This window comes from Otolemur garnettii, unplaced genomic scaffold (assembly GCF_000181295.1).
Source record: "Otolemur garnettii isolate 467f Iridium unplaced genomic scaffold, OtoGar3 scaffold00015, whole genome shotgun sequence".
In the NCBI taxonomy this organism is placed as follows: domain Eukaryota; kingdom Metazoa; phylum Chordata; class Mammalia; order Primates; family Galagidae; genus Otolemur; species Otolemur garnettii.
This window is the reverse complement of record NW_003852410.1, coordinates 250,856-277,043: the sequence shown is the minus strand read 5'-3', so window position 1 is coordinate 277,043 and position 26,188 is coordinate 250,856. Positions and strand designations below refer to the sequence as shown.

At 47.4% G+C, this 26,188-nt stretch overlaps 1 protein-coding gene across 1 annotated transcript in view; it reads left to right on the top strand.

Moving 5' to 3' along the window:
• Positions 1-26,188, top strand: part of SLC6A11 (solute carrier family 6 member 11) — a 130,549-nt gene that overhangs the window by 5,437 nt on the left and 98,924 nt on the right. Inside the window, exons 4-5 of the mRNA XM_003785436.3 lie at positions 2,102-2,192; positions 22,368-22,500. Of these exons, the coding sequence (XP_003785484.1) occupies positions 2,102-2,192; positions 22,368-22,500 (224 nt within the window). The remainder of the gene's footprint in view (positions 1-2,101; positions 2,193-22,367; positions 22,501-26,188) is intronic.

The window sequence follows — 26,188 nt, the reverse complement described above, 5'->3', positions numbered from 1 at the left end:
TTTGTCAAACTAAAATTCAAGGACATATTCTTGGGGGCCTGGGAGTCCTCCGTCATAATTTAATTGTGTGTGTTTATTTTGAAGATCCTCTAAAAATATGCACATATTTTGGATTGTCTGCACAAGCACCTTATAACTGAGGCTAGTCAGAAGGTTCCAGTGTCTGGCTTTGTTCATAATTTAAGATGCTTTTGTGGCAAATAGAATGATAGTGGCCAAGAGAAAGAGAGCAGAAAGATTTGAGAGCTTTCTTACTAAGTGAAGTCTGGTTGAGAATTTAATAAACCATAGGAATGAAAGTTCTGCCAAAGTGTGACCAGAGGTGGTAGAATGGCATCTCAGCTCGCTGATGAAGGAGTGAGCTAGCTGAACTCAACAACTCTATCTCCTACCTACCGTTTAATTTCACCAAATGGTATTATCTCACCCATTCATTTTCTGCTATTATTTTGAATTGTGTTGTTTTTGTAGTTTAGTTGTCCTTTAATTTGCAAAATTAAATTTTGCTTTTATAGTTATATGAATACTATAATCACAAAGATTTTACAACTGTTTATTTGTATATGATTAAATATCATCTTAATAAAAATAACTTTCAACCTGGGGTGTCTGAGAAATTACTTTATTTGAGACAAAAAATTTGAGAAATAACTATTTTGGAGAATCTGATAAAAGCTAAGGGCTTCTCTCCCCCTCAAAAGGCACAGGACTCATCCAGACATTGTGCTTATAATTCAGACTTCCAGACTCCTGCGGCCTCCCAGATCACCTCGTTTCAGAATATACTTAGCACTTAACAAGAGGAGCAGGAAGGAGGCAGATAATTGGGGAATTTTCCCCGGTGGACGGCAGGCAGACCTCTTTCTTCCCCTAGTTTGTAGCCCCCTTTCTCTCTAAGCTTGGGAAGACTTGCAGGGTATGTGAAACATCACACACAAGAGCAGATTCCTGCCCCACATATAAGAGACGATCAATGTGGTTTGGAGGGTTCATGTGTATTTGAGGAGAAAGGCATGCCAGAGTGAGGTTAGCACCCTGCAGTGCAGGGTGTGGGGTTGGGGTGTGGAGGGGAACAGATGCCGGAGACCCTCGGGGAACTCCCCCAGGCGGCTCTGTCAGCAGAGGGGCCCAAGTCCCATGGTGGTAGACAGCACTGGGGGATAACCCTTCCAAAGGAGCCGGATCCCTGGCTGGAGTTTATTCTCAACTCTGTCCTAGCTGGCTTACCTTTATAGAGGAGGAAAAGGGTACAGGTGAGGGTCCCTTAACTACTCTGAACCCTAAATTCTTCCTCTTCAAAATAAGGGAGATGGAGAAGGTGATTCCTCGGGTTTGGGTGGGGGTGGGGGTTTGAATTCTAACTTTTCTAGAATTCAAAGGAGGGAGATCAGGGGAGGCTTCTTGGAAGAGGGGTTAATGGCTGCTCTGGGCCTTGAAGGAGAAAATTAGGATGTTTCTACTTGAGATTCTTATCTCCCTTGATCACTGAGTTTCATGAGATGAGAAGAGGCATTTAATTGAGAAGGGCAATGATGAGGAAATCAGACATTTTTTACCCTCATAGGCTTATGCTGTTTCCTCCGGCCATCACACCTTTATAAATCAGCTGTGGGATTAGCCCCTTTTTATGTAAAGAAAGCCTAAGCCTCAACTCTGTTACTGCCCTGGGGACATCACAACTGACCTGTTCCTTTAGTTCCCCTATTCCACCTGGGGCTGCTGGGCATGACAGAGAAGTGCCATGGACAGCCCTGAGGCAGGGAAATGGAGAAAAGGAAAGACGATTTGGGAGCAAGGCTGGAGCAGGGTTTGATAGGACACAAGGGTGAGAATGGACGGGAGAAAGCACCCTGTCCCCTGCCCCCAAGACATTTCCTTCTATTCTCACCAGACCAAACCTCTCTCTTTAACTGTTTGTGAAGTTGCAACAGAGGACCTTTAACTGTTTGTAAAGTATTGATTTTGCGGGGTTCTTTGAAGTGTGTTTACCTGGGGCGGCTAGATGAAACTGCCTGGTTGCCTGTGAGCTCGGGATGTTTTTTAAGATTCAACCCTCGTGGAAGTTAATTTTCTTGTATTTCTTGTCTTGTTTCCACTGTAGAGAATTGTGTGGAGTTCCAGAAACTGAATGTGAGCAACTACAGCCATGTGTCCCTGCAAAATGCCACCTCCCCCGTCATGGAGTTTTGGGAGTAAGTGGAAAAGAACTTGTCCTCCTTGGCCTGTGGGACTCTGTCCTGCTTCTGCTCAATTGGCCATAACCTGTCCCTAGAAAAAGCCTGCCTCTTCTACTGGCCTGACATCTCCTGGCTTCTGTGGGCATTTCCTGGCTTTCTATGCGAGAGTAGAGACAGGTCTTTAGGGGGTTCCCAGAGGGGTGGCCGAGAGAAATGCTTTTTTGTTCTTTGACAGCATGTCAGCATGCCTGGTTGCTTATGAGGGCAGGAAGGGCTTGGTGCAAGGATGGACACTTTAAAAATTCATTTTGAACAAAAGAGGAGATATAGCACATTTGCAGTAAGCCAAGTCAAGAGTATATTTAGCCTGGAACGCAGAAGTCTCCAGGGGGCACATGTTAGCTTCTGCTGAGTAGCTGAAGTGTCATGTGGAAAGCAAGTAGATTAACTTTAATGGATAGAGGTTATAAAGAGGAAGGTTTCAAACACGTTTACAGAAGAGCTTGGTGGCACAGCGTTTTGTGAAAGTACTTCAGAAGGTGGTGAGCGCCCATCCCTGTAAGTGTTTGGCCAGCGCAGGGCTGTTGATCATGGTTGGGGTCCTGTCTGAATCCAAATCCACTGAAATTATAAGCGGTAATTGTGCTGGTGGCCATTTCCCCAGATGTGGGCGTAATTCTCTAAGAGACCCTTACAGGGCTGCTGGGTACAGTTGTGTAAGTTGTGCACTGAGCAACCTGAGGAGTCATCATCAACGTCATGAAGGGTACACTCCAGAATTGTGTGATGCACAACCCGTATAGCTGTATGCAGTGGCTCTGACTTTGGAGTTCCTGTTATAGAAGTAGGAGGAACCCTTGCCTCAGGCATTGAAGAGAAGTTTCCTGTACTTGTGAAAGGCTGAGATACTTTCTAAAGCCTCCCTTACTCCATGCTAATTAGTAATAGAGTACGTGTGTGGAGGGGGAGGGAACCATGGTTTTATGAATGATTGTAATTCTTTTTCCAGGTAGCATCCTTTTCCTTTCCTCTCTCTAGACATCGTTACGTTCAGTCTAGGTTTATTATTCTCGTGTACATCTTTATACTAGTTATGCATATGTATATGCCTCCCAAACTGCTGAGGTCCTTTTTGCAAATTTAAATTATTTGTATTAATGCTATCCATTGCTTACATTTTTATAATAACTTTGTTTCTTTGCTCCACATTGGTTTCGAGATGTATCCATATTGGTACATGTAACTGTGGTTCTTTTTATTTATTTTAATTTGTTTTTTTGGCTGTAGACGGTTTCGTTGCATGAATAGTCTACATTGTGTACATTTGTATTTCTCTGGGTCTGCTTGACAGGCATTTAGACTGTGGCTCATTTCCCTTTACTAGTAAGCACACCAGGTGAATGTCTTGTCTAAGCTTTCTGGAGTGGAGTTTCTGGGTCGTAAGGTGTATGCATCATCGGTTTCATCAAGTAATGCGAAATTGCTTTCTGAAGGGATTGATTGAATTTACACTCCAAACGACAGTGTGTGAGAATTCCCGCTGCTTCACATCGGGACAGTACTTGGTCTGGTCAGTGTGTGTTTTGCCACTGTAATGGGTGTGGAATGATACTGCCTTATTTTAAATTTGCATTTCTTTAGTGACTTTTGAGGTTAAGTACCTTTGTATGTTGTTTTGCTGTTTCATTTCCTCATTTGTGAACTTCAAGTTCATATCCTTTTCTATCGGGATTATTTATCTTTCCTTGTAGATATGAATTCTTGATACATTGTAGATACTATTATCTTTTCCGAGTATGTGGCTTTTCTGTGTTATTTATATATTGTGTACAGAAGTTTTGGTTTTATTGAAGTTAAATTTGTCAATCTTTTTGGTTTGGACAGCTGGTGTCTTATTTCAGATATATTTCCTTACCCCAAAGTTATAAGCATTTTATGTATTCTAAGAGTTTTAAAGTTTTGTTTTTTGTTAGGAAAGTTTTAAAGTTTTGTTTTTGTATTTAGGAATACAATGTGTGTGGAAATTAATGTTTTTAACATGGTATGAGGTAGAATACCAGTTTTTAAAATATAAATAACCATTTTTTAAGCTTTAATTATTAATCATTCATTCTTTCCTGACTGATTTGTGAGGCCATCCTTCATATATAATTTTCCTGTAAGCACAGGTCTGGTTTTGGACTCTCTGTTCTGTTCCATTGGTCTTTTTATCTATCTTAGTGTTAATACCATTCCTATAGTTTTATTTTAAGCCTTGAGCTGGTAAAGCAAGTCTCTCATTTTGTTCTTTTTCAGAACTGTTTTAGTCTTTCATATGCATTTTAGAATCAGCTTCTTAGGTTAAACAACATCATCAACAACAATAAACAACTCTGGGAATTTTGATTAGAAATATGTTGAATGCACAGGTTAATTTGGGGAAACTTGACATCTTTATGAGTCCATGAACATGGTATAGCTAGCTCTCCATTTATTTTGTTTTTTAAAAACGTTTTATAGAATAGTGCTACTTAAATATGGTCTGCAGAGCAGCAGGATTCAAAATCACCTGGTTACCTACCCTATACCTACTCAATCATAGTCTCAAATAGAGACTGAATGGGCTGTGTGGTGTTTCCAAACCTTGTTGGTTTGGAGGAATGGTTTCCTGGAGGAACGGCAGAGACTTGTTTTGGACCTACACATTTGAAGGTCTGGAAAACATGGCATCTGTGCTCCCATAGAGAGCTCATCTTGAAACCGTGGGCTGTACAAGTTCCCTGTGTAAGTTACTCTTGGTTTTGCACCATTTGTTTCCTTTGTAACATATTGAAAACCTTAATTAAATCACTATTTGTGTAACATACTTGCTCATCATCTGAATTTCCCAATAAGCATTTATGGAGCAGCACCTTATCAGGTGATGGAAGGCCTCCAGTGACCATATATAGAATGGATGGATGATGAAGAAGGCAGGCAGGCAATGTGTTCTAGAAAATACTAGACGAGAGGCCTGATATGGTGGCTCATGCTGTAATCCTAGCGCTCTGGAAGGCCTAGGCAGGTGGATTGCTTGAGCTCAGGAGCTCAAGACCAGCCTGAGCAAAAAGTGAGACCTCATCTCTACTAAAAATAGAAAAAATAGCCAGGCATCATGGCAGGTGCCTATAGTCCCAGCTATTTGGGAGGCTGAAGCAAGAGGATCTCTTGAGCCTGCATGGTTTGAGGTTGCTGTGAGCTACGATGCCAGGGCATTCTACCCAGGGTGACAGAATGAGAATCTGTCAAAAAATTAAAAAAAAAATACTCTATGAAAATAGTCGAAGTGGGCTCTGGCAGGAACTTACATTGTCATTAAGCCTCCTACCCAGCATTATTGATCACCTCTACGATTCCTTTGCAATAACTATAACATCATTTGGACCCCAGTGGCAGAAAGGGACAGCTTGTCTCATGTGTAAGGGCCTTTTTGCTGGAAAGTCCATGGGAGGCTGAACCGATGGTTCTAGTTTTCAGCTTTCAGGTCGCATCTCTGTCTGTGTACAGTGCTGAAATCCATATCCTCAAAGTGCTTGAGTATGGGGGTGACCGTGCTGCTTCATAAAGTGCCTTTTTCAGGCAATTCTAATTTCTCTTTTCCCCAAAGGTGAAATTAGAATATGGTTTCACATAAGTTTGAGAAGGGCTAACAGCTACATCCTTTAGTGAGAACATTCATTTACCTTTGATGAACCCAAATTCCTAAACTTATTTGTCTATGGAATAAATTGGAAACAAATCTCCCCGCCATTGTACCCCACCTCCTGAAAGCTAGAATTCCCCTATTCCGGTAAACACAATCTGGAGAACATTTTGCTTGGAAGTTCTTAAAGTCTGGTAAAAGTTAATTTGGGGGACTTTAATAGAGCATACCTTTCCACGGGCAGCCCTTCAAATATTGGATCAAGGTTTCTCAAAAACATTTTCTTGCCAGCTCTCTTTGCTTTTTTTTCCCCTTGTGTCACTGGTTCAGAAGCGCCCGGCTTCTGCTTACACCTTCCCTGTGTTCCTGTTTCCAGGGAGCTCAGCTGGGGCCGCATTGCTTGGTCAGTGCCTCAGCTACTGCTGGTTCGTTCACTTGACAAATGTCTGAGCTCCCAGTGCACAGAAAAAACACAGTCTGCAGATTTGGGGGAGGCGGACTCTGAAGACAAGGTCCTCAACTCAGAAGCAGAGGTCAGACAAGCTTGCAGCTTACTCTAAAAGCAATTACAAGGTGCTACTTCTCTCCTTACCACTCGCCATGCCTTTGCTATGGCCGTGGCCACCTGCCTGCCCACTCCACCATTCTGAAGTTTAATTTTCCTTTTTAGAGTATAATTAATTGACTTTGCCCATGAGAAAAACTCAGCCCCCGGGTCAATCCTGGATTCTGACTCTGGCGGGGGGAGTATGGGGCAGGGGAAACATTTTCCTAATGTCAGATTTCAAAATTAGGCCATCTTGGTTTCCCTTAGTAACCCATTATGCATCTGGCATCCGTGCATTTCTCTAAATATGTCTGCAGTTCTAAATTTCGAGCTTGCATCTTCTGGTGGGACTGAGTGCTACGAAGAGTGTAACCAGTGTGGCGGCATCGGATGAACCTTGATTCATCTTTACTTCCCTTTCTCCAGCCCGGCAGTCCCGTTAGTCCAAGTTTTTGCAGACTACTCTCTGCTCACTATGTCTGTAATAGGAATACATCATTTTTGCCCAGCAACCATTCAACGCACATGTGTTTGTGTGCTGGGCCCAAATTAAGCTCTAAGGATATTCAGTTCTATTTCCTTATTCAGAAGTATGAGGCCTTGTCTTTCTGATCTATCTTCACGGGAGGAGTTTTGCTTTTATTTTTTATTTTTAAGTTGTGTGGACGTTGGAACTGATTTTCTTTGGACATGCAATTCGAGATCAGAGGAACTAGTGTGCAGCCAGGCAGGGGCACCTCCCTGCTGCTTCCGCCAACCCATCTTCCCCTCTGGCCACCACCCTCCTCCGTGCTGGCCTCCTTCTAATCCTTTGGATACGCTGGGCTTATCCCTGGCTCTTGGTTTTTGCCGTCCCCTTTGCCAAAAGATTCCTCACCAGATCTTCGTGCATCTGGCTCCTTCTTATCATTGGGTCCTAATTCCAGTGTCATTTGGGAAGCCCTCTCTGACCATCCAAACCAGATCAGCATCCCAGTCACAACCCCATCGCTGCTTCTTAACATCTACGTCATTCTTGTCTCAAATCCTTATATCTGTGTTTGTTTGTTATCCTTTTCCTCCATGCTGGCAAACACTGTGTCTAGTTTTGTTCACTATTGTCTTGCTGGTACGTTCTAGGTACTCAGTAATATCTGTCAAAATGAATGATGGAAGAGCGGCTAAATGAACAAACAAATGAATATTTCTCCTCCTGTTGGAGTTCAGTGTCCTTGTTTGTAAATTCAAATACTGATAACACCCACCTGCTGAGGACTGAGTGGGACCTCTCCTCTACCAAGCCCAGTGCATCTGAAGCCCTTTGAAGGGTTTGAATGTGTTAATGGAATGCCCATGACAGGTTCTTCCATCTATGATGGGGGGAATAACCCTGCTCCCTGCGTTTTCACAGCTCCAGGTTGCTGTGAGGATTAAATGAGGTAATGCTTCTGAAGACCTCTGATGCATCAAATGCAGGGTCTCTGAGTCACGTCCTGTTACGTGAGGAACAAATGTCCATTCCAGCCCTGTCTCTGCAGGCGCAGACTCCCAGCTGAGCCTCAGCTGCCGAGGCTTGTGCAGAGTTAGCATGGTTGCGTAGAGTGGCCTTTGTGCTCCTACTTAGGGTCAGAAGTGCCCCCAGACCCTTTCCCTGCATCACAACTGAACACTGAGTGGCACTAATCCTGCTAGTTTGGATCACTTGCTTCTCAACCCCCACCAAACACATCACCCCGCACCTGCCCAGAGTGAGGACCGGGGCCAGCAAATTCTCAATCCAGTTTAAATCATTGCTTCCTCCACCTGCTAAGTGCATGACCCTGGGCAACTTATAGACCCTCTTTGAACTTCTGTGTGCCCTGAAAGTGGGTGGGTGGGGTGGACGGTAGATGTACCTCCCTTTCAGGGTTGTCCGGAGCATCAAATGACAGCCTAGCACGTTGCAAATGCTTGATAAATGGTAGTCACTTATACAAGGAATGCTTTGCTCAGGTCCATGAGGATGCTGTTCAGTATTCCCTAGGGAAGGCTCATCAGCCCTGTCTTGTTTATCCCTTACAGTGGCCGTGGCAGACCCTCTTAGTTTGTTTTTTCTTCACTTGATTGTTCTTTTGACATTTTCTTAGTACATACAAAGTGCTGGGTACCTAATTCATAGTGAAAAAGATGAGGCTGTGCCTGCCGAAGCACACAGCCCAGTGGGAGAAGCTGGAAGTGGAGACAGAAAGAGTTTTTGAATGGCAAGGTGATAGGTTCACCTGCAGGAGGCTTACCCAGAGCCGAGGTGAGGAAGCCTGGATGTCTGGGCTTTGAGGAGGACTGCATGAAATTGGTGATACTCCAGCTGGGTTTTGAAGGATGAATAGAAGTTTGTGTGGTTGGCCATGGAGTGAGTGAATGGCATACTGGGTGGAAAGTATAATACAGGCAAGAGCACAGAGACCTGAAGTTGTATGTTGAGTTATGTGCAGATTTTACCTGTAATGCAATTGGTCCTGGAGCCTGGGGGGTGGCAGAGGACTCTGCTGAGGAGGTAGGCAGGGGCCAGAGCATCTGGTCACTCACGAGTCTATATTGAGCACCTACAATACGGCAGTATCATTGCAGGTTCTGGAATGTAACATGAACAAAATAAAGACTTAGGCTGATGGCAGTGGTGGTGGTGGTGCTGACAGCACAGATACCCAAGTGGGCAGACAGCATTACTTTAAGGCAAGGGCAGTCTCCTGAAGAAAGAGCCAGCAGGCTAAGGGGACAGAGAGTGTCCGGAGTCAGGGAGAGCCTCTCTGAGGAGGTAGCGTTTGAGTAGGAAGTGAGGGAGTGAACTGTGTGCATTAAGATAGAGCTTTGGGGCTACAGGAATAGGGGGGAAGTGACCCCAGAGTGCAAGGCTGTATGGGGAGTGGCAAGGCAGCTGGAGACCCTGTGGCAGAGGGAAAGGACCTCAGTGCCCTCCTGAAGGGTTTGAAAGGATCCTGCCAGGTGCCTTCATAGGTTATATTCCTGGAGTTATGTGATCAGGTTTAAGGATAAGGCAGACTGTGGCAGCACCGCTGAGGTTCCCGCCTGGGGAGACGGGTGGTGTCCGCTGTGGTTGGGGAGACAGGGCAGAAGCAGTCTTGGGAGGACAAAGGGTTCACCCTGCCTGGCCGTGCCACACACGGAGGCGAGGACGAGAATGGTCCCTCTGATTTATTAACACCCTGCAGCCACCCCCTTGCTGTGAGAGGTCTTCTTGCCCCACCCATTCTTGGTGGGCTTGTCCTGATAAAGGCAGTGATTTTCAATGGCACACCCGTGTGCTGTGAGAGGATCTTGGGTGTGTTATGAAAAATTTTAAGATCACTAATTAAATTCTTTTGAAAGAAGTTCAAAGCACATAAGTATATTCATGCTGTTTTTAATCTTTTTTTTGATCAACATAATTTAAGTGTGCGTGGAAGTTTAACTACAGGTTCAAGTGTGCTGTGCGATAAAAAAGGTTGGAGACACTAGGATAGAGGCAGATGGGCGGCTTCTGAGGCTGCCTGTACTCTCAGGCTCTTTTTTTCTTTTTTTTTTTCCAGACAGCAGCAGTAATTAGCAAATTACGAGCTAATTTGACATTAACCCTTCGCACTTTGGCTACACGTACACTTTGTCCCCCAAATTCCACTCTCTGGAAGTTTATTCTGTGGCGTGATCATGCTAGTTACATACAGCCTGAGAGTGTCTACAGACACTTTGGACAAGTCCCTGAGCCCCTCCCTGCCCTCAGAATTCTCTGTGAGATGAGGGCTCGTAAGTGATGCCATAGACCCTTTGTGATAGTTAAAAACAAAATGGTCAAGCACGGTGGCTTAGACCTATAATTTGGGAGGTTGAGGCGGGAGGATCACTTGAGACCAGGAGTTTAACTTGGGTAAAATAGCAAGGCCCCATCTCTAAAAAAAAAGAAAGAAAAGAAAGAAAAACTAGCTAAGTGTAGGCACCTGTTGTCCCAGCTACCAGGAGGCAGAGGCAGGAGAATTGTATGAACCCAGGAGTTGGAGGCTGCAGTGATCTATGATTATACCTCTACACTCCAGCCTGGGCAACAGAGCAAGATCCTGTCTCTGAAAATAATAAAGAAAGAAAAAAAGGAAATGGACATGTGTAAAATGTTTTTAAATATGACACTAATTAGATAAATCATAGAATGAGTTAAAAAAATATGAGGCAGAAAATGTGTTGAAATGGAAGAGATCTCTAAGATAAACGTGAGTGAAAATGTGAGGTGTAGAATGTATCTAATATAGTATGCATAAAAATAAATGTACCGTATATGCCTCTATACCCATAGAACATGCCTAGAAGGATATACAAGAAGCTCCGAACAGATCACCCAGAAACAGATAGAAGGAGAGTTTTACTTTTTGCTTTGTATTCTTTTGTAATATATGAAATTAAAAAAATAAAATTAGGAACATGATTATTTCTTAACAAAAAAGTAGGAGCTTTCTATTGAATAAGCCGTTATTTGTTATAATGATTCCTCCTCTTGGTGAGACAAGTCCCATTCTAGCCCTGGCTTCACCCTGCCAATATTTATTTATTTATTTATTTATTTATTTATTTATTTATCATATCATTTCGGTTAACATTAGCTTAATTTCTTGAACCAGCCTTTGAAGCAGGCAGAAGAAAAAGAAATTGCATTTTACCATTAACCAAGCATAATCTGGGAGACACTGAGGGGTCCCCAGCTCATGTCTCCAGAACACAAAACCGTCCTGTCTCCTCCTGGACCCCTTGGCATACAGGGGACAGAGGGCTCCTCTTTCCAACAGAGGATCATCCTGCTCTCATCTCCCAGCTGGGGCTGCCTGGTTGCAGTTAAGGAGGACAGGGAGGAGGTCCCATTGAGGACAAGGACATAAGCCAGAGAGATGTGGGGAAGAGCCGGCCTGGGCAGCCCTCAGAGCTCTCAGGAGCGCCACCAAAGCAAACCCAGATCAGCACTTTGTGCTGGAACAGGGTGTCCATCACAAAATTATCCTCCTAATTGTCAAATATTTAACTGATTTTAAAAATAGTGAAAATTATCATAAGCAATTAAAACACAGCAGATAGATACACGTGATACGTTTGTGTGCCCGATTATGTATAACTTATAAATACTTTCTCCCAGCCCTGTTCCCTGAGTGATAACTGTTAATGCTTCAGAATCTCTCCCTGCCAATAGTTCCTTGTACATTTGGGACCGTTCTTCTTATTCTCCTTTGTGCCCCGTCAAAGCATCCAAGTTCCGAGGTTCAGAAATTTAATCCACTCCTTCCGTTGCCTTCCTTTCGTAGAAGTGGTTTCTCCAGCAGACACATGATTTCTTTACTGCAAAGGTGATATCTGTCTTTCCTCTTTTTTCTTTGTAACAAGTGTAAGGAGTATGTTTAAGTAAAAAGAAAAAACAACACGCACAGCATTTCAGTTTCCAGGCTGCTGTAGGGAGGGGTTCTTGCCCAAGCCCACAGCTCTGGCTCTCTTGTCCCCGGCAGACCCACGTGGTGGCCACCATGTTCCCCAGGTACCGTGGAGGACTTCTTCAATGCCAGTGAAGTTTAAGGGGTCGAGGCCCAAGGACCAACCCAAGATCCTCTTTCTCTCACCCCATAGGAAGCTGTGTGCCCTGGGACGTCAATGCTGGGGGTCCTCTTGACAGAGCCCCAGCCCCAGGAAGAACTAGTTAATGCTGCAGTCAGAACACTGCACTGCCCCCTTCAGCTGAGGGTCGAGGTGCTGCTTGTGTGTACGGGTGTGGTTTGGGGATCCAGAGACCATGGCGTTGGGGCCAGACAGCAGGAATTTGAATACTGTTGCTTCCACTTACTGGCCTTGGGCTCCTTACTTAAATCTCTGTGACTCACTTTATTTGTCTGCAAAATGGGAACAGTGGTTATCAGAGCAGCAGTTGTAGTAATCGGGCTTAGTAAATCCTGAATAGCTGCCATCTACTATTATTATGCCATTTTGATCATTTGAGTGAAAATGTTTATATATAAAATCAGCCAGAAGGGTATTTGTATTTTCACATGGGATGTCTTGCTGTATATAACAGGAAGCAATGATTTACTGAACCAGAAGAGTTTTATGTCCAGATGGATGTGGTAGGGGAAAGGGAGATCACATTTAGTTACTAATCACCTACTGTGTGCCCTGGCCCTGTTGACTGTAGAGGTAGTGCTGTGGCATCACAGCTCACAGCAACCTCAAACTCTTGGGCTTAAGTGATTCTCTTGCCTCAGTCTCCTAAGTAGCTAGGACTACAGGTGCCCGCCACAATACCCAGCTATTTTTTTGTTGCAGTTGTCGTTGTTTAGCTGGCCTGGGCTGGGTTTGAACCTGCTGCCCTTGTGCATGTGGCTGGCACTGTAATCACTGTGCTACGGGCACCGAGCCTCACAGAGCATTCTGAGGGTAGTGAGGGGCTATTGAACTTGTCCAAAGTCTCACTCTCACAGTGAGTCTGTGCCCCGGCCTCTCTGTTCCACCTGCATCTGTCCACTATTCCGTGCTCTACCTGTGTCTGCATTGTGGCCAGCTGCCTGGTCCTAGGGGCAGGCTCTGACTGGTGCGGGCCTCTGCTCTGCAGCCCTATGGACCGAGGCTCTCCAAAGAAGAGTTTTTCAGCAGATGGGAAGTATATTTGACAGGAAAATAAAGGGAGGCAGGAAGGAAGAAACTCACAAGGAACAGCCTAACAGAAGGTTCCAAAACAAACAAAAAATACCCTCTTGGGTTCTGTCTTCCCTGACCTTCAAGAAGTTCCTTAGGAGATAAACTTGAATCTTGTTTATAAAAGAACACCATGGTTTCCAGCTGAGCCAAGTGTGAGATTCATCCTGACTCAAATCTGCTGTGACAGTGAGATGTCAATTGGTGCTGGCCTCTGGCGTGTCCTGCATGGCCCTCCAGCCAGTGGCACGAGGCACTAATGAATTAATGACTTAACTCAGGGTTGAGAACAGAATAACTTGACTGAGTTATTTTTAATAGAACCACAAGGAAGTATATAAAACTCTGCAGATTCACACCTATCCCTGCCCCTCTGTTCCACCTGCACCTCTCCACTGTTCCGTGCTCCTGCCTGTGTCTGTGGTGTGGCCAGCTGCCTGCCTGCCTCGTCCTAGGGGCAGGTTCTGACTGGTGCGTGCCTCCGCTCTGCAGCCCTGTGGACCGGGCAAGAGCAGGGCAGGTGGGAAACATCTGGGATCAGGCAAGCCGGGACCGCGGCAAGCAGTTCAGCATCTCAGCATCCTCATCAATAGGACAAGGACGTAGCTATGCAGCATTTCCCAGGTGCAGTCGGTATTGACAGAGCACAGACAGTGTGATGTCACTGGCCAATGCTAGTACCTCCTGGGTCACACCCCTCCCACCCCTCCCACACTCACTTTCATTAGAGCATGGAGGTTGAGCACCAGAGATCCGGTGGGATGCGCCCAAGCCAGGAGCAGACTCCCTGCCCCATGCTGCCCTCCTGTCCAGAGCTGTTCCTATTGCACCATGTCATTCCTGGCTATTGTCTCTTTGTGGCAAATAGTGGCTCTTTGCCGGCGTGACATGAAACATCTCAGAAAGGATTGGGGGCAAACATAGGCCAACTTTGCCTGAGCTTCAAGTTGCTTTCTCTTGGGCACGTACCAGGGCAGCATGGCCTGGACAGCTCTTTTGGGCTGCCTGAGTCCTGGGGAAGAAAAAGAAGGGGCTGGAATCGAGGATCTCAGCTGTGGGGGTGGGGACGGCCCTTCCACTGCGTAGTATCCGTGTTCCATGGGTGTGGATGTGGCTTGATGCACGCGTGGCAGGTCCTCAAAGCTGTGGCCTCCCCTCTGTCTCTCACCTTGCTCTGTGCACTTTGCCTCCTGACCTGAAAAACCTCTGTTCACATCTCCCTATGAGGTGCAAGTTTGGGGACTGTCCCTGTTCTCCTGCTGCTCTGAATAGTCACTCCCCACCTTCCCTCTCCTCTCTCCCTCCTTCTTCCCTGGGTCTCACCCCACAGCTGTGGATGGAAGAGCAGACATTGAACTTGGCCATAGGAGATGGGTTCCTGGCCAGCCTCCACTACCCGCCAGTCTTGTGACTGCAGGCAAGGAAGATATCAATGTGGAGCCTGTGTTTCTTCTGGAAAATGTGTGTGAAACAAGGAGACTGAAGTGCCCAGTGCTCTGTTCCAGCCTGTGTTTCCTGTGCAATGTTAGACGTGTTGCTTTAGAACAGCAGAAGCACGGAGGGAGGGCATTCCCTTCTTAATAACTTTTTAATAAGTTTACTGAGGTATAGTTTATGTACCATGAAATGCACCCCTTTTAAGTGTATAGTTTTGAGCAAGTTTACCAAGTACAAAGCCATCACCATAATATAGGTTCCATCCCTTAAGTAAGATCTCTCATGTCCACTCACAGTGATCTCCATTCCCACCTCCGAGCAACTGCCCAGCTACTCCTGTGTCTGTGATTTGCCGGGTGTGGACAGTGCATATAAACAGAGTTCTACGATCTGTGGTCTTTTCTCACTGGCCTCTTTCAGAACATTTTCGAGGTTCTTCCATGCTGTAGCATGAATTGGTGCTCCATTCTTCTTGTAGCTAGGTCAAATCCTGTTGCATGGATATACCACGTTTTCTGTATCCATTCATCTGTTGGTGAACTTTGAGTTCTTGCCACTTTGGGCTGTTATGAGTAATGTTGCCGTGAACATTTATGTACAAGTTTTTGTTGGAGCATATGTTTTCTATTCCCAGGAATAGAATCGCTAAGTTGTGTGTTTAACTTTTTAAGAAAGTGTCAAACCCTTTTCCCAAGTGGCTGGGCTATTTTGCACCGGCACCAGCAGTATATAGGGGTTCTGTTTCTCCACATCCTCTCTAACAGTTGCCATTGTCTTTTTGATTCTAGCTATCCTAGTGAATGTGAGGTGGTATCTCATTGTTGTTTTAATTTGTGTTTCACTAAAGAACACTTCTAAATAAATTTGAGAAACATTGGGTTAGATAAAGCTATACAAGTGTCTTTATTTCAGGACTCTGAGAGTCTTTCATATTCTAATAAGCATGGAGAATCTCTCAGGAAGAATCTCAAATGAGGTCCCAGTGTGACCTGGGAACTCAGGGTATCTTGAAGTATTAGTGTTCTTTGGAAAGCATTAGCCTAGGACAGAGGTCAGCAGACTACTGGCCGGATCCCAGCTGCTGCCTATTTTTGTAAATAAAGTTTTATTGGAAGAAGGGCAGACCATTCATTTGCAAATGACTTGTGATTGCTTTCACACTGCTGGGACTGATTGAATCATTGGGACAGAGACTGTATGCCTTGCAAAGCCTTAAGCATTTGTTTTCTGGCTCTTTATAGAAAAAGCTGGCTGAGTTCTGGCCTAGCAGGGTCTGGTGCACAGTGAGAGTCAGTGTAGAGGGCCGGTAGGGACCCAGGAGACACTTGTGGGGCTCTGTATCAAATATTTGTGCTGGTACTTGGAGGACAGGTAGAATTTTGATGGCTTGGGAGAACTGGGAAGGACATGCCCAGCCGAGGGAACAGAGAGAATGAATGCTGGAAAGTGAGGAAGGGCAAGGTAATTGGGGACTGCTGGGGACTTGGTGTGTGTGTGTGTCAGAGAAGGAGGATTTCATTAGGGACAGAAGAAGTTGGAGAGGTAGTTTCAGACTCTCTGACCACCGTGGGTGATGATGCTCCAGGCTCCACTGACACAGAAATCACACAATTCTGTTCCCTCTTCCCCCAAGACAGGGTAGTGGCTCTGGGCTCTGCCTCTGAAGTTGAACAGATGTAGCTTCAGGTTCTGTCCCTGCCTTCTTGGTCATGTTACCTCCCTAAGCCAGTTTCCACATCTATAAAATGGGAATAATAGTTGCCCTCACCTCAGAAGATGCTGGGAAAGTTAGATGGGATTCTGCATGTGGTGCATTTGGGGAAAATGTAAGCTGCCACTGTCCCTGTTAGTATTTTCATACCCCTAGTTAATAAGCTCCCTGAGGGCAGAACAGCCTGTTCATTTACCACTATCGTGGCGCTCAGCGTGGAGTTAGCACCAGATGGATAAATGAGTATGTGACGCACAGGCCTGAAATCCATGCTGAGGAGGGGCCTTACCAGTCCCCAGCTGGGTTTAGGGGTGCTGCTTTGGACTCTGTAGAAATCTCCCCATCCTTGAGACAATAGAGGGGATTGCACACCTTTCCTTTTGGAAAAGTGAGAGCAGATTCCCAAGTCAGCAGGCAGCCATGCGCCCCTGGAGGGGGCAGGGAAAGCACATTTGTTTTGGTGATGGCCCTTTTTTTGTTTGTGTGTTTGTTGCTTGAGGCTATTTATAGCTTCGCCTCTGAGTGCCAGCTTTTAGGGCGGTCTGCATGGCCCTGGCAGCACTTTCCTCCATGGCAGGTTAAAGAAAGGTGACCCGTTTGCCGGCTCCGTGCAGAACATACAGATGAGGCCTCCCCAGGCTGGCTGGGAGCTGCTCCCAGGTGGGGGTGGTCGGGACCGGCCGAGACTGGAGGGAATTCTGCCGTTCTCTGGTCAGACCAGCCCCTCTGTGGAGCTGGAAGGTGCCTTCAGGTAGGAGGCTGTTTCCTTCTCCCCAGACTCTTGTGTGCGAGCAGAGAGGGAACACATAATGGATTCTAGCCACTGCCCCTAGACCGGCAATTCTCAACCAGTGGGTTTCGACCCCTTTGTAACAACGAAAATACATCGCAGCATTAGGAAGGTTGAGAACCACTGCCTAGACCATCAGGGACAGGAGAAGCCCGAGCCAGAGGCTTTCCAGCAGGTAGTGGGGCATGTCAGCATCAAAGAACCTGGTTTCAAATCTGTTTGGGCGAGTTAAGCATGTTGCTTCACCTCCCTGGGTGAAGTTTCCTCATCTGTAAAGTGGTATTATCTACAGTGATGTTGCTGTGAGAACCGTATGAAGCAAGACGGGTCTCCGGGGTGGTACCTGTCCAGTCTCCTCCACTGCCAGCACCTCCTGTTCACTCCCTTCCTCCAGGTCTCTGAGGAAGGAAGGATGCAGTTTGCTTTTAAGCTCAGCTCTTTGTCTTCCCAGCTCCTTCCCTCCCAGCCTCACCTCTCATGCCTGGCTCACCCCACACTTCTACCTGCCACCACCTCCTCTTCTACCCACATTGTCCCCTGTCTCCGAAATTTCTCCCTCCTGGCTCCTGCTCATGAACCAGCTCAGTTGTGCCATCCTGAGGACAAAACAAGTGCAGATGAGACAGCCCCTGTACCCCAGGGCTCCTCTAGCTGCCACTGCCTGTCTGTGACCCATCAGAGCCAGAGGGAGCCACCTGCCCCAAGGTCCTCCTCCAGTCTGCAGCCCACCCAGTCTGTACTGACCAGTTGGCCTCACCTGTCACTGGTCTCAAATCCTGGAGACCTCCCCATGCCTCCCCAGTTCCTCCCCAGCCTGATTGCCTGCCCACGGGGAACTGCCTCTTTCCTTGCCTTTGGGGCTCCCCTTGTTTCTCCCTTCCTCTCTCTGCTGGGAGGTATTGGGGTTACAGGGCTCTGTCAGACCCCGCCTCTCTCCCTTCTCCAGCTCCCCCAGGTTTGAATCCCTGTATCTCTCTTCTGATCCTTGCATTAGGACACCCAGTGGCTTTTGGATATTGTAGCTACCTGGGTGTCCTCCCAGCACCTCACAGTCATCTTGTCTGATGGAAGGATTGGCCCCTTCCTCCTCTTGTCCTGACCTCCACATCACTCCCGCTCAGCTAATGACCTGGGGTCATCTTGGCCCTCATTCTTCCCTCTGCCCGCCACACCAGGCAGGATCTTGTGCCGCTGCTGCCTCAGACCATCCACTGCCCTCCCTGGTCCAGAATCTCCCTATTCATTATACCACTGTGGCAAAATCCTGTGCACTGGCACCCTGCCCTGTACCACCCTGCCCATCCATTCTCCCTCTGCAGCAGAATAGTTTCCTGAAGCATGTAGTTGACAGGGTCTTGCCCCTGTTTATGGTTCTCCTGGGCTCCTGCCACCCTTGGGAGGCAGCCCTAGCCCCTTAGAAGTCTCACAGGCTCCTGCTCCCCACTCCTCCTCATCCCAGGCCTCTCTAAGCACTGCCAGCTCCTGGCTTTTGCTACCCTGGGTGGCTTTTCTGCTCCAAATGCCCCACAGCTTTGCTAACTTTCTTCCTACCCTTCAGGACCGTGTCCCCACCCCACACTCTGATAGTGACCCTGGTCCCCAGTGAGGGTCCTCTCTGTGCCTGGGAGCTTCCCCAGCCTTTCTCTGCCACCACCCTCTCCACGCTCAGCTGTCCATTTCCCTGTCTGTCTTCACCATTAGACCTGGGTTTGTAAGGACGCCCAGGCTTCGCTTGGTGTCTGTTACACTGATGACACTTTAATCAGTATTCCTTGAATAAAAGGATAAATGAATAAATGTATAAAGGCCACGTGCTATACCCTCCTATTACCTGGCATACAAAGATATATAAGATAGTTTTAGGTGTACATTTGCTAAGCTTTAATTTGTAAAGAAAAAAGGAAAGTGATGGGTTATTTCAGGGTTATGGAGAATGCTCCAGCATTGAGGCTGAAAATGTGGGCTTGGAGCCAGGATCCCTGGGCTTAAATGCAAGTTCAGTTGCTTCCTATGTGTGACATGGTGATAATAATTGTGGGGATTGTGGGGAGGGTTAGATGAACTCATGCTTGAAAAGCCATTGAAGGTAGGTATCATTATTCCCATTTTACAGATGAGGAAGCTGAGACTCAGAGAGGTGATATCGCTTCCCCGAGGTGGAGCAGCTGGTAAGGAGCAGAGCTGGGGTTTGAGCTGAGGGTTGGAGAAGCATGGGGACTTACCTCCCAGCTCTGAGAGTTTAGCTTCTGGGTGGAAAGCTCCAGAAATGCCCTCCTATGGCCTGAAAAGGTGTTTCATAAAGAAGCTGCTGTAGACCTGGCATACAGAAGGTGCACGATAAGTAAATGAGCACCTCTGAAGGGCCCCATCTAGTCGGCAACATTTTTTGCTCTCTGAACAGTGTCAGGAGGTCTGTTCCTGGGTCCTTTTTGGCCCGAGTGTTGGCAGCAGACTCTTGCTTATTCAGACCGTTCTTCTGTCCCAGTGCTTCATGGGGGAGTGTCATTAAGAAAGCTTTTCCCAGGAAGAGCTGTACCTTCTCCAAGTCTTCGGAGTTGAGTGCTCCAGCCCCCACGGTCTCAAAAGCTGCCCTTGTGGGTTTCAAAACAACCCCACAGCCCTGCCTGCTGAGAACCTGGCCCCCAACCCCCCTTCTTTAGAAACCTAAGGTCCATTCCTAGTTAAAGTCAGCGTTGGTGAAACCTAAAGAAAATAGTTTGAGGATGTTTTCAAATAGTGTCTGGTGGAACAAAAGAGCAATTCATCCTCCTTAGCTTTTAGTAATCTGCTTCCCATTCTGGGAATGAGATTGTTCAATTAAGCGAAAGGGCGCTGGAGCAGGCTGCATGACTCAAAAGTTTGCAGCTTCCAAAACTGGAAGACAGGGGAGCTGAGCCAGCTTGCTCCCGGCGGGCCTGCCCCTCCGGTCCCCCTCTAGCCCTGCATGGGTTCCAGGCTTCACATTCACAATTCAGAAAACAGCTACATCAACAAGAAGGCATGTGTGCGACGTATGTGCAGCCCTGCTCTGGGGGGACCTCGTGCGAGTGTTTCCTGGGTGACAAGCTCAGCATCCGGAGGGCTGGTGCAGAGAACACCTAAGTTGTTTCCATCCACAGCAGGCCCAACTCTTTTCAGCTCTGGGTTGTCCCTTGTTCTCTAACTGATGGGTGTTGGAGGCACTTTGGATAGTCGTGTGTAAGGCGGCAAGCATATGTCAGCCACGAGGCTGTTAGTCTGGGGCCAAGAGAGTCAGTGAGCACCCTGAGATTCCTGTAGAATTTTGTGAGCGAAAGTATTTCTCTGGGGAGAATTCCATCCCTTGGGTAACTTCCCAAAAGATTCACGACTTTCTCTCCAAGTCTTTGCAAAAAACAAAACGAACAAAAAACTATCCAGATAAGTGTTGTAGGTTAATCCTTCATGACCAGGAAACTCTCCTTCTCTGGAGAGGTAGTATCTGGTGGAATAAAAGGCACAGATGTCTTACTGTGTATAAGGCATCCTTGGGGATTTATGGCAAATTGTAGCCCCCGGGAGCCACTTTAGAAAGATTGGGACTTAGTGGGTCTAGTGGTGGAGGGATCAGTGTGCAGAAATGTTTGTGTTCCTAGCAGGTATCCCGAGGTTCGTGCTCTGGACATGCTACTTGGTTAAAATAATAGATTCTCTTTAAGGTTTTATTTAATAAGGCCTATAGTTTTAAAATAAATGAAAGCTAAGACATAGACAGGCAAATAAAGTAACAATTATCATAACTGAGCAGCTGCCTCCTTCCTTTCTCGGTATATTAGACTTTTTTTTTTTTTTGGTCTTAGTAGAAGGCAAAGCCATATGATGCTTACCTTTTTATCCTGTGGTCTAATATAGTGCCTGGCACATAGTAGGTACTCAGTACACGTGTATTTAAGTGGCTGTTCTCTCTTCTCCCGGCTGTGGGTCTGAGAGCTGGTTTCCTCTCCAGTAAATCCACTGCCTCACACAGTCGGATTTCGTCTGGGGGCCCGCCTGATTTCTCCGGCAGGGGCTGGGGCTGGAGGGAGCCCATAGCCCAGTGCTAATTGGTGTCATTGAGTAATTAATGCAGAGTCAGGCCCCAAGCGGATTCCCAGGGAGACAGGCACTGAGGGTGGCTTTCATGCTTGGTGGGATGGGCGCTCCTCTCTCAAAGGACGTTCCCAGAGCACTGAGGCGACTGGCATGGTCTAGTGGGAGGCGGTTTGGCAGCCGGGATGGGGTTCGTGGAGTGAGTTTGGAGGGGTTTGTGTTGGTGCCATGGTCTACACAATATGGAGCGTGGCGAGTTTGACTTTAAAGAAACACAAGCCCCAGGCTTGGGCTCTGGGAGCCAGGCCTGCGTCGACTCTCAAGCACTGATGGGCTCTGAGGGAAGCCAAAGCTGGTGGCGTTAGCTCAGCATACCCGGGTCCTCACTCTGTGGCCTGGGCCTCCTGGAACACATCACTCTGAGGCCTGACCTGATGGTCAAGGCTCCCTGTGGTGCCTCTTCTTTCCCTCTCCTGCTGTTTCCTCCTTTTCCCTGTGCCCCAGCTTGCTGTCCCCAGAGCAGGTCTGCCTTGTGGGGTTTGCCCGTGCTGTTCCCTCCAACGACACGTCACGCCCTCCTTCTCCTGGCTAAACGCTGCTCCTCCTTTAGAGTTTGGCTTACATATTGCTTCTCCCAGGAAGCTCCCCCACCCCTGCAGCGGTCAGGATAGGTTATGCAGGCGGAACAAATGCCCTGAAGAGCTCAGGAGCTTAAAGCACCAATGTTTCTTTCTTGCTCAACGTCTGTCTCCACACGGGTGGTGGGGAGTTTGTGAAGTCACTTGGGAACTCAGGCTTTGGGAGGCTCCCGTCTTGACAGATGCCTCTGTAAGGGCAGCAGAGGTAGGAAGAAGAGAAATTGCAGCCCACACCACCTGGCTCTGGAAGCATCTATCTGACACACGCCTGTGTTTGGCCACGCACAGCCCAGAGCAATTCCTGTTACCACCCTTGAGATATGGGGGCAGGGATGTGTACTCCTCCCTCGGGGAGGAGGATGAGGTGTTTAGGGACAGTAATGTTGTCTTCTGGGGTCCCCAAGGCAGGCTGGGCACCTGCTGTCCAGAGCCCTTACCGTGCAGTCCTTCTCCCACATCTGATAACATGTTCGTCTTCCCCCCCAGAGACTGAGTTCTGGGCCTTGTTCCTCTCAGAAGCCCCGTGTGCAGCCCAGGGTTTGGCTATGAGGAGATGTGCGGGCCTACGGTGAGGGGAGGGTGGACGGGCACGTGGGCCCATCTCTGCTCCTCTGCAGTACTGGCTTTGCCAAAGGTGGGCCACCATCGGCCGTCCTCAGCCCCAGTGACTTTCCCCACTCCCTTCTGCAGGCACCGGGTCCTGGCCATCTCTGATGGGATCGACCACATTGGGAACCTCCGCTGGGAGCTGGCCTTGTGTCTCCTGGCAGCCTGGACCATCTGTTACTTCTGTATCTGGAAGGGGACCAAGTCTACAGGAAAGGTAAGAGGTGGATCTTTAGCAACTAACCGCAGGCATGGGAGAGCACGAGTTGTCCTTGTTTAAGCTGACAGGGGTCCCAGGGAGTGGCAGGGAGGTCATGTTGTAAAGGCTAGTGCTCAGGTTGGGAGGAAGGAAGAGCACTGGTCGGGGAGTCCGCTGGAGAGCCCAGAGCTAGCACCACCTTGCTCCACCAGACTGGTGCACGCCTTAGAGTGATTTCAGTTTTACCTTCAGAGCCTCAGTTTGCTTGTCTGTAAAGTAATAAAGCCTTGACCCCTTTGTCTATTGAGTTGAAAGTTACACAAGGTAAGTGGGATTAAAGGGCTTTAAACATTTGGAAATGCTGAGCTCCTATGATGATTTGGGTGCGTTGGACGTGGTTCCAGGTATGTCCCATGAGGCAGGTCACACCGGCTGCCTCTGCTCATAGGCCCCGAGATCCCAGGGGTTTCTTTTTCACACAATTGGAGTCTGTGGCAGGAAAACCAGCTGCTTCTGTCTTGTGGCCTTGCTGTGACCACTGCACCATGTGGCCCTTGGGGTCACTGCCTCGCCAGGGGAAGAGAAACAGGATGAGGCAGCCGGCTCTTAATTGCCGTGGCCTGGAAGTTCCATGTGGCTTTCCCACTCACAGACTGTTGGCCAGAACCTGCGGCATGGTGTCACCTCACTGCAAGGGCAGCTGGGAGCAGAGGGGTCTGTTTTCTCTGTGCCACAAGCATCAGTGCAGAGCTTATAAAGGTGTGGTTCACAGCCAAGTCCAGCTCACTTACATGCTTTACTTAGAAAAAGAGGTAGAGGGGAAGAACCCGTTGGCCAAGCCTTTTTTATGCTGAGGTCAGCCTGGTTACATCACACCTTCCCTGCCTGCTTCTTGTAAGCAGGTGCTCATATATATGCGCTGTTCTAAGTTCTTGGCTGGGACAGGGGCTATATGTAAAGCCTCCAAGAAAACAGAAACTTAACAACTCCGGGCCCTTTTACATAAGCTGTCCCCCTCCGCTCCCACAGTGGTGAGTAGGATGAGGAAGAAACTACTAAAATGTTTCAGGTGGGCGCATCTACAGGAGGGAAGTTAGGAGAACATGGAAAGGAGGTCAAGAAACAGCATGCTGCAGGTGGTGAGGAGCCTGGGGTGCACGAACCACCAGCCACAAAGTTGCCGGGGGGACCCGAGAAAGTAGAACAGAGACCCTCACATCCCTTCAGCCAAGCTGGTTTTGCTGCTCTTTGCTTTCTCCAGTTTGTATCATAAGGCAATAAGATTTTTCTCTTTTCCAGTTATAAAATTAGTGCATTGTGGATATGCTTCTTCAGACTACATACCTACTGCTCCCCAGTCCCTCTGTGCTGTCTCTTCTAACTAAAGAAGAGAAAAAGGACTGGTAGGATTAAGAACCAGGATTCGAATCCCAACTCGGTTGCTCTCTAGCTGTGACCTGGGGCACACCACTCAACTTCTCAGAGCATCAGTTTCCTCCCCTATAAAACATGATTGATGAGTGAGCTCACCCATGGGGTGGCTGTGAGGGTGAACCACAAGGATGATCAGCACTTAACAGAGTGTAACTAATAGTAAATGATGCGTGAATAGTGATTTTTAAAAAATCCTGTTATAAAGACACAGACAACCTTTACCCTACCCAGATAATATGTGCAAGTGCTCCGTGAACCAGGAAGAGGAGAAAGGAGGCCTCGTGGTTGGTATGCAGTCACCTCTACTCTGATTACCACTTCTTGGGCATTCACTCAAAGGCCGTTGGGGCTTGGTGGGGTGCCGGCTCTGTGTGGTTGCAGGCAGAGCTATTTGGACAAGGTTTTGTGCATGGACATGCTTGGGTTGTCCAGGTTCCTTGTAGGACCTTGACCTCTTAAACCCAAGATGTGGGTCACAGCAAAGTTTAGTTCACTTATCCCTCAGGAGGAAGCTTAGTCCAGTGGTGGGGCCATATGCCACTGACTGGCCCATTGATAGAGAATTCTAATGCAGGAACTGGGTTCAAGGAAGGGCAGACAGCTACAGAGATTTCAGAAGAAACTTATGGGCCAGGCTAGAGAGTGAACGTTTATCTACTGTCTTCTCCTTGCTTGGCATTTTGCTGGGGGGTCTTCTACCTAAATTAGTGCATCAGATCCTCACAAATTGGGGAGTTATTGCCTCTATGTTGGAGATGTAGAACTTCAGGCTGAGAGAGGGTAAGTGGCCTGGCCATAGTTACGTGGCAGCCTCTGTGCCTCCATACTGACCTCAGAGCTACCCTCTCCTTACCTCTCCTTGGGTTTGGGATTAAGGTTTAGAACATTATGGTGTCTTGAGTGACATCCTTTCGAGCCCCCTCTTCTTTTCTCTGGTGGAAGTGGTGGTGCTAGCAGGAATAAGGGATGTTGTTGGCAGTGATAGTTACCATTTCCCGAGGGCTTCCTTCCCACTCCACATGCCTGTTCCATTTAGCCTTGGGACATCCCATGAAGCAGGGGCTATCATGATCCCTCTTCTACAAGCGGGGAAACTGAGGCTTACAAGTATTAGTCATCTTGCTCAAAGACCCTCTGGTAGAAAACGGAAGACTGGAATGAATTCTGAGTGTTGGTGACTGCACAGCCCATGTTGTGGGATAGTACTGTCATGCCTGTCACCTGCAATGTGGGGACAGCGACAGTTTTCTCCCAGGCTAGTTATGAAGAGTGATTAATGAGATGGCTTAGCACATAGTAGATGCCCAGTCATTGTTACTTGAAGCTCTGTCTAAATTAAGGGTGGGGAATCTGTGGCCTTAAGGCCACTTAAGGAAAGTGCAGCCTTTTGACTGAATCACATTTTATAGAACAAATCCTAGATTTGTTTTAAAGATAAAATTATAGGCTGGGCTCTGGGAAGCCAAGGTGGGTAGATTGCTTGAGCTCAGGAGTCTGAGACCAGCCTTAGCAAGAGTGAGACCCCATCTCTACTAAAAATGAAAAACTGAGGTAAGAGAATCACTTGAGCCTAAGAGATTGAGGTTGCTGTGAGCTATGACGCCATGGCACTCTACCAAGGATGACAAAAGGAGACTCTGTCTCCAAAATAAATAAATAATTATAATATAAAAGACAAACAAAAGTGTATGAATAAACATAAAAGGATTTTATGAAGACAGAAGGCCACAGATTCTAAAGGTACTTTTAAGGGAAATGCTGAAATCTGATGAGGCAGTGAAGCGTTTTCCTGAAGGCTGAAGGGTTTTTCCTCCATGTGTCCTATGCCCAGGGCCAGCGTTAGCATCCAGGGTGACACGGAGTTTGCTGGGGCTGGGGAAGTCCTCAGAAACCATCAGGCTCAAGCCTGCCCTTATTTTATGGGTGAAGAAACTGAGGCTCGGAAAGGGGAGGGACTTGTCTTCCACACAGCAAGCAAGTGTCAGGCCAGGAATGAGAACCTGGTGCCCCAGTTCCCCAGCTCCTTGTAAACGACAGGGTTCTGTGGGTCACATCTGACAGTTGAGAGAGACCCGGGGGGTCCCTGGATTGGCAGGTGGCCTCTTCGGGGGACGAGCTGGCACTTGTGTTCCTGTTTACTACTTGCTTCATTTTGGAGAGGAGCCCAGCATCCAAAAGTTTTTGGGTCCTGTACAAAAACAGCTAAAAATAAAACTCCAGGTCATCTGAGACTTCCTGAATGGGCTGAGGTCATCCTTGCCCCCTGCCTGAG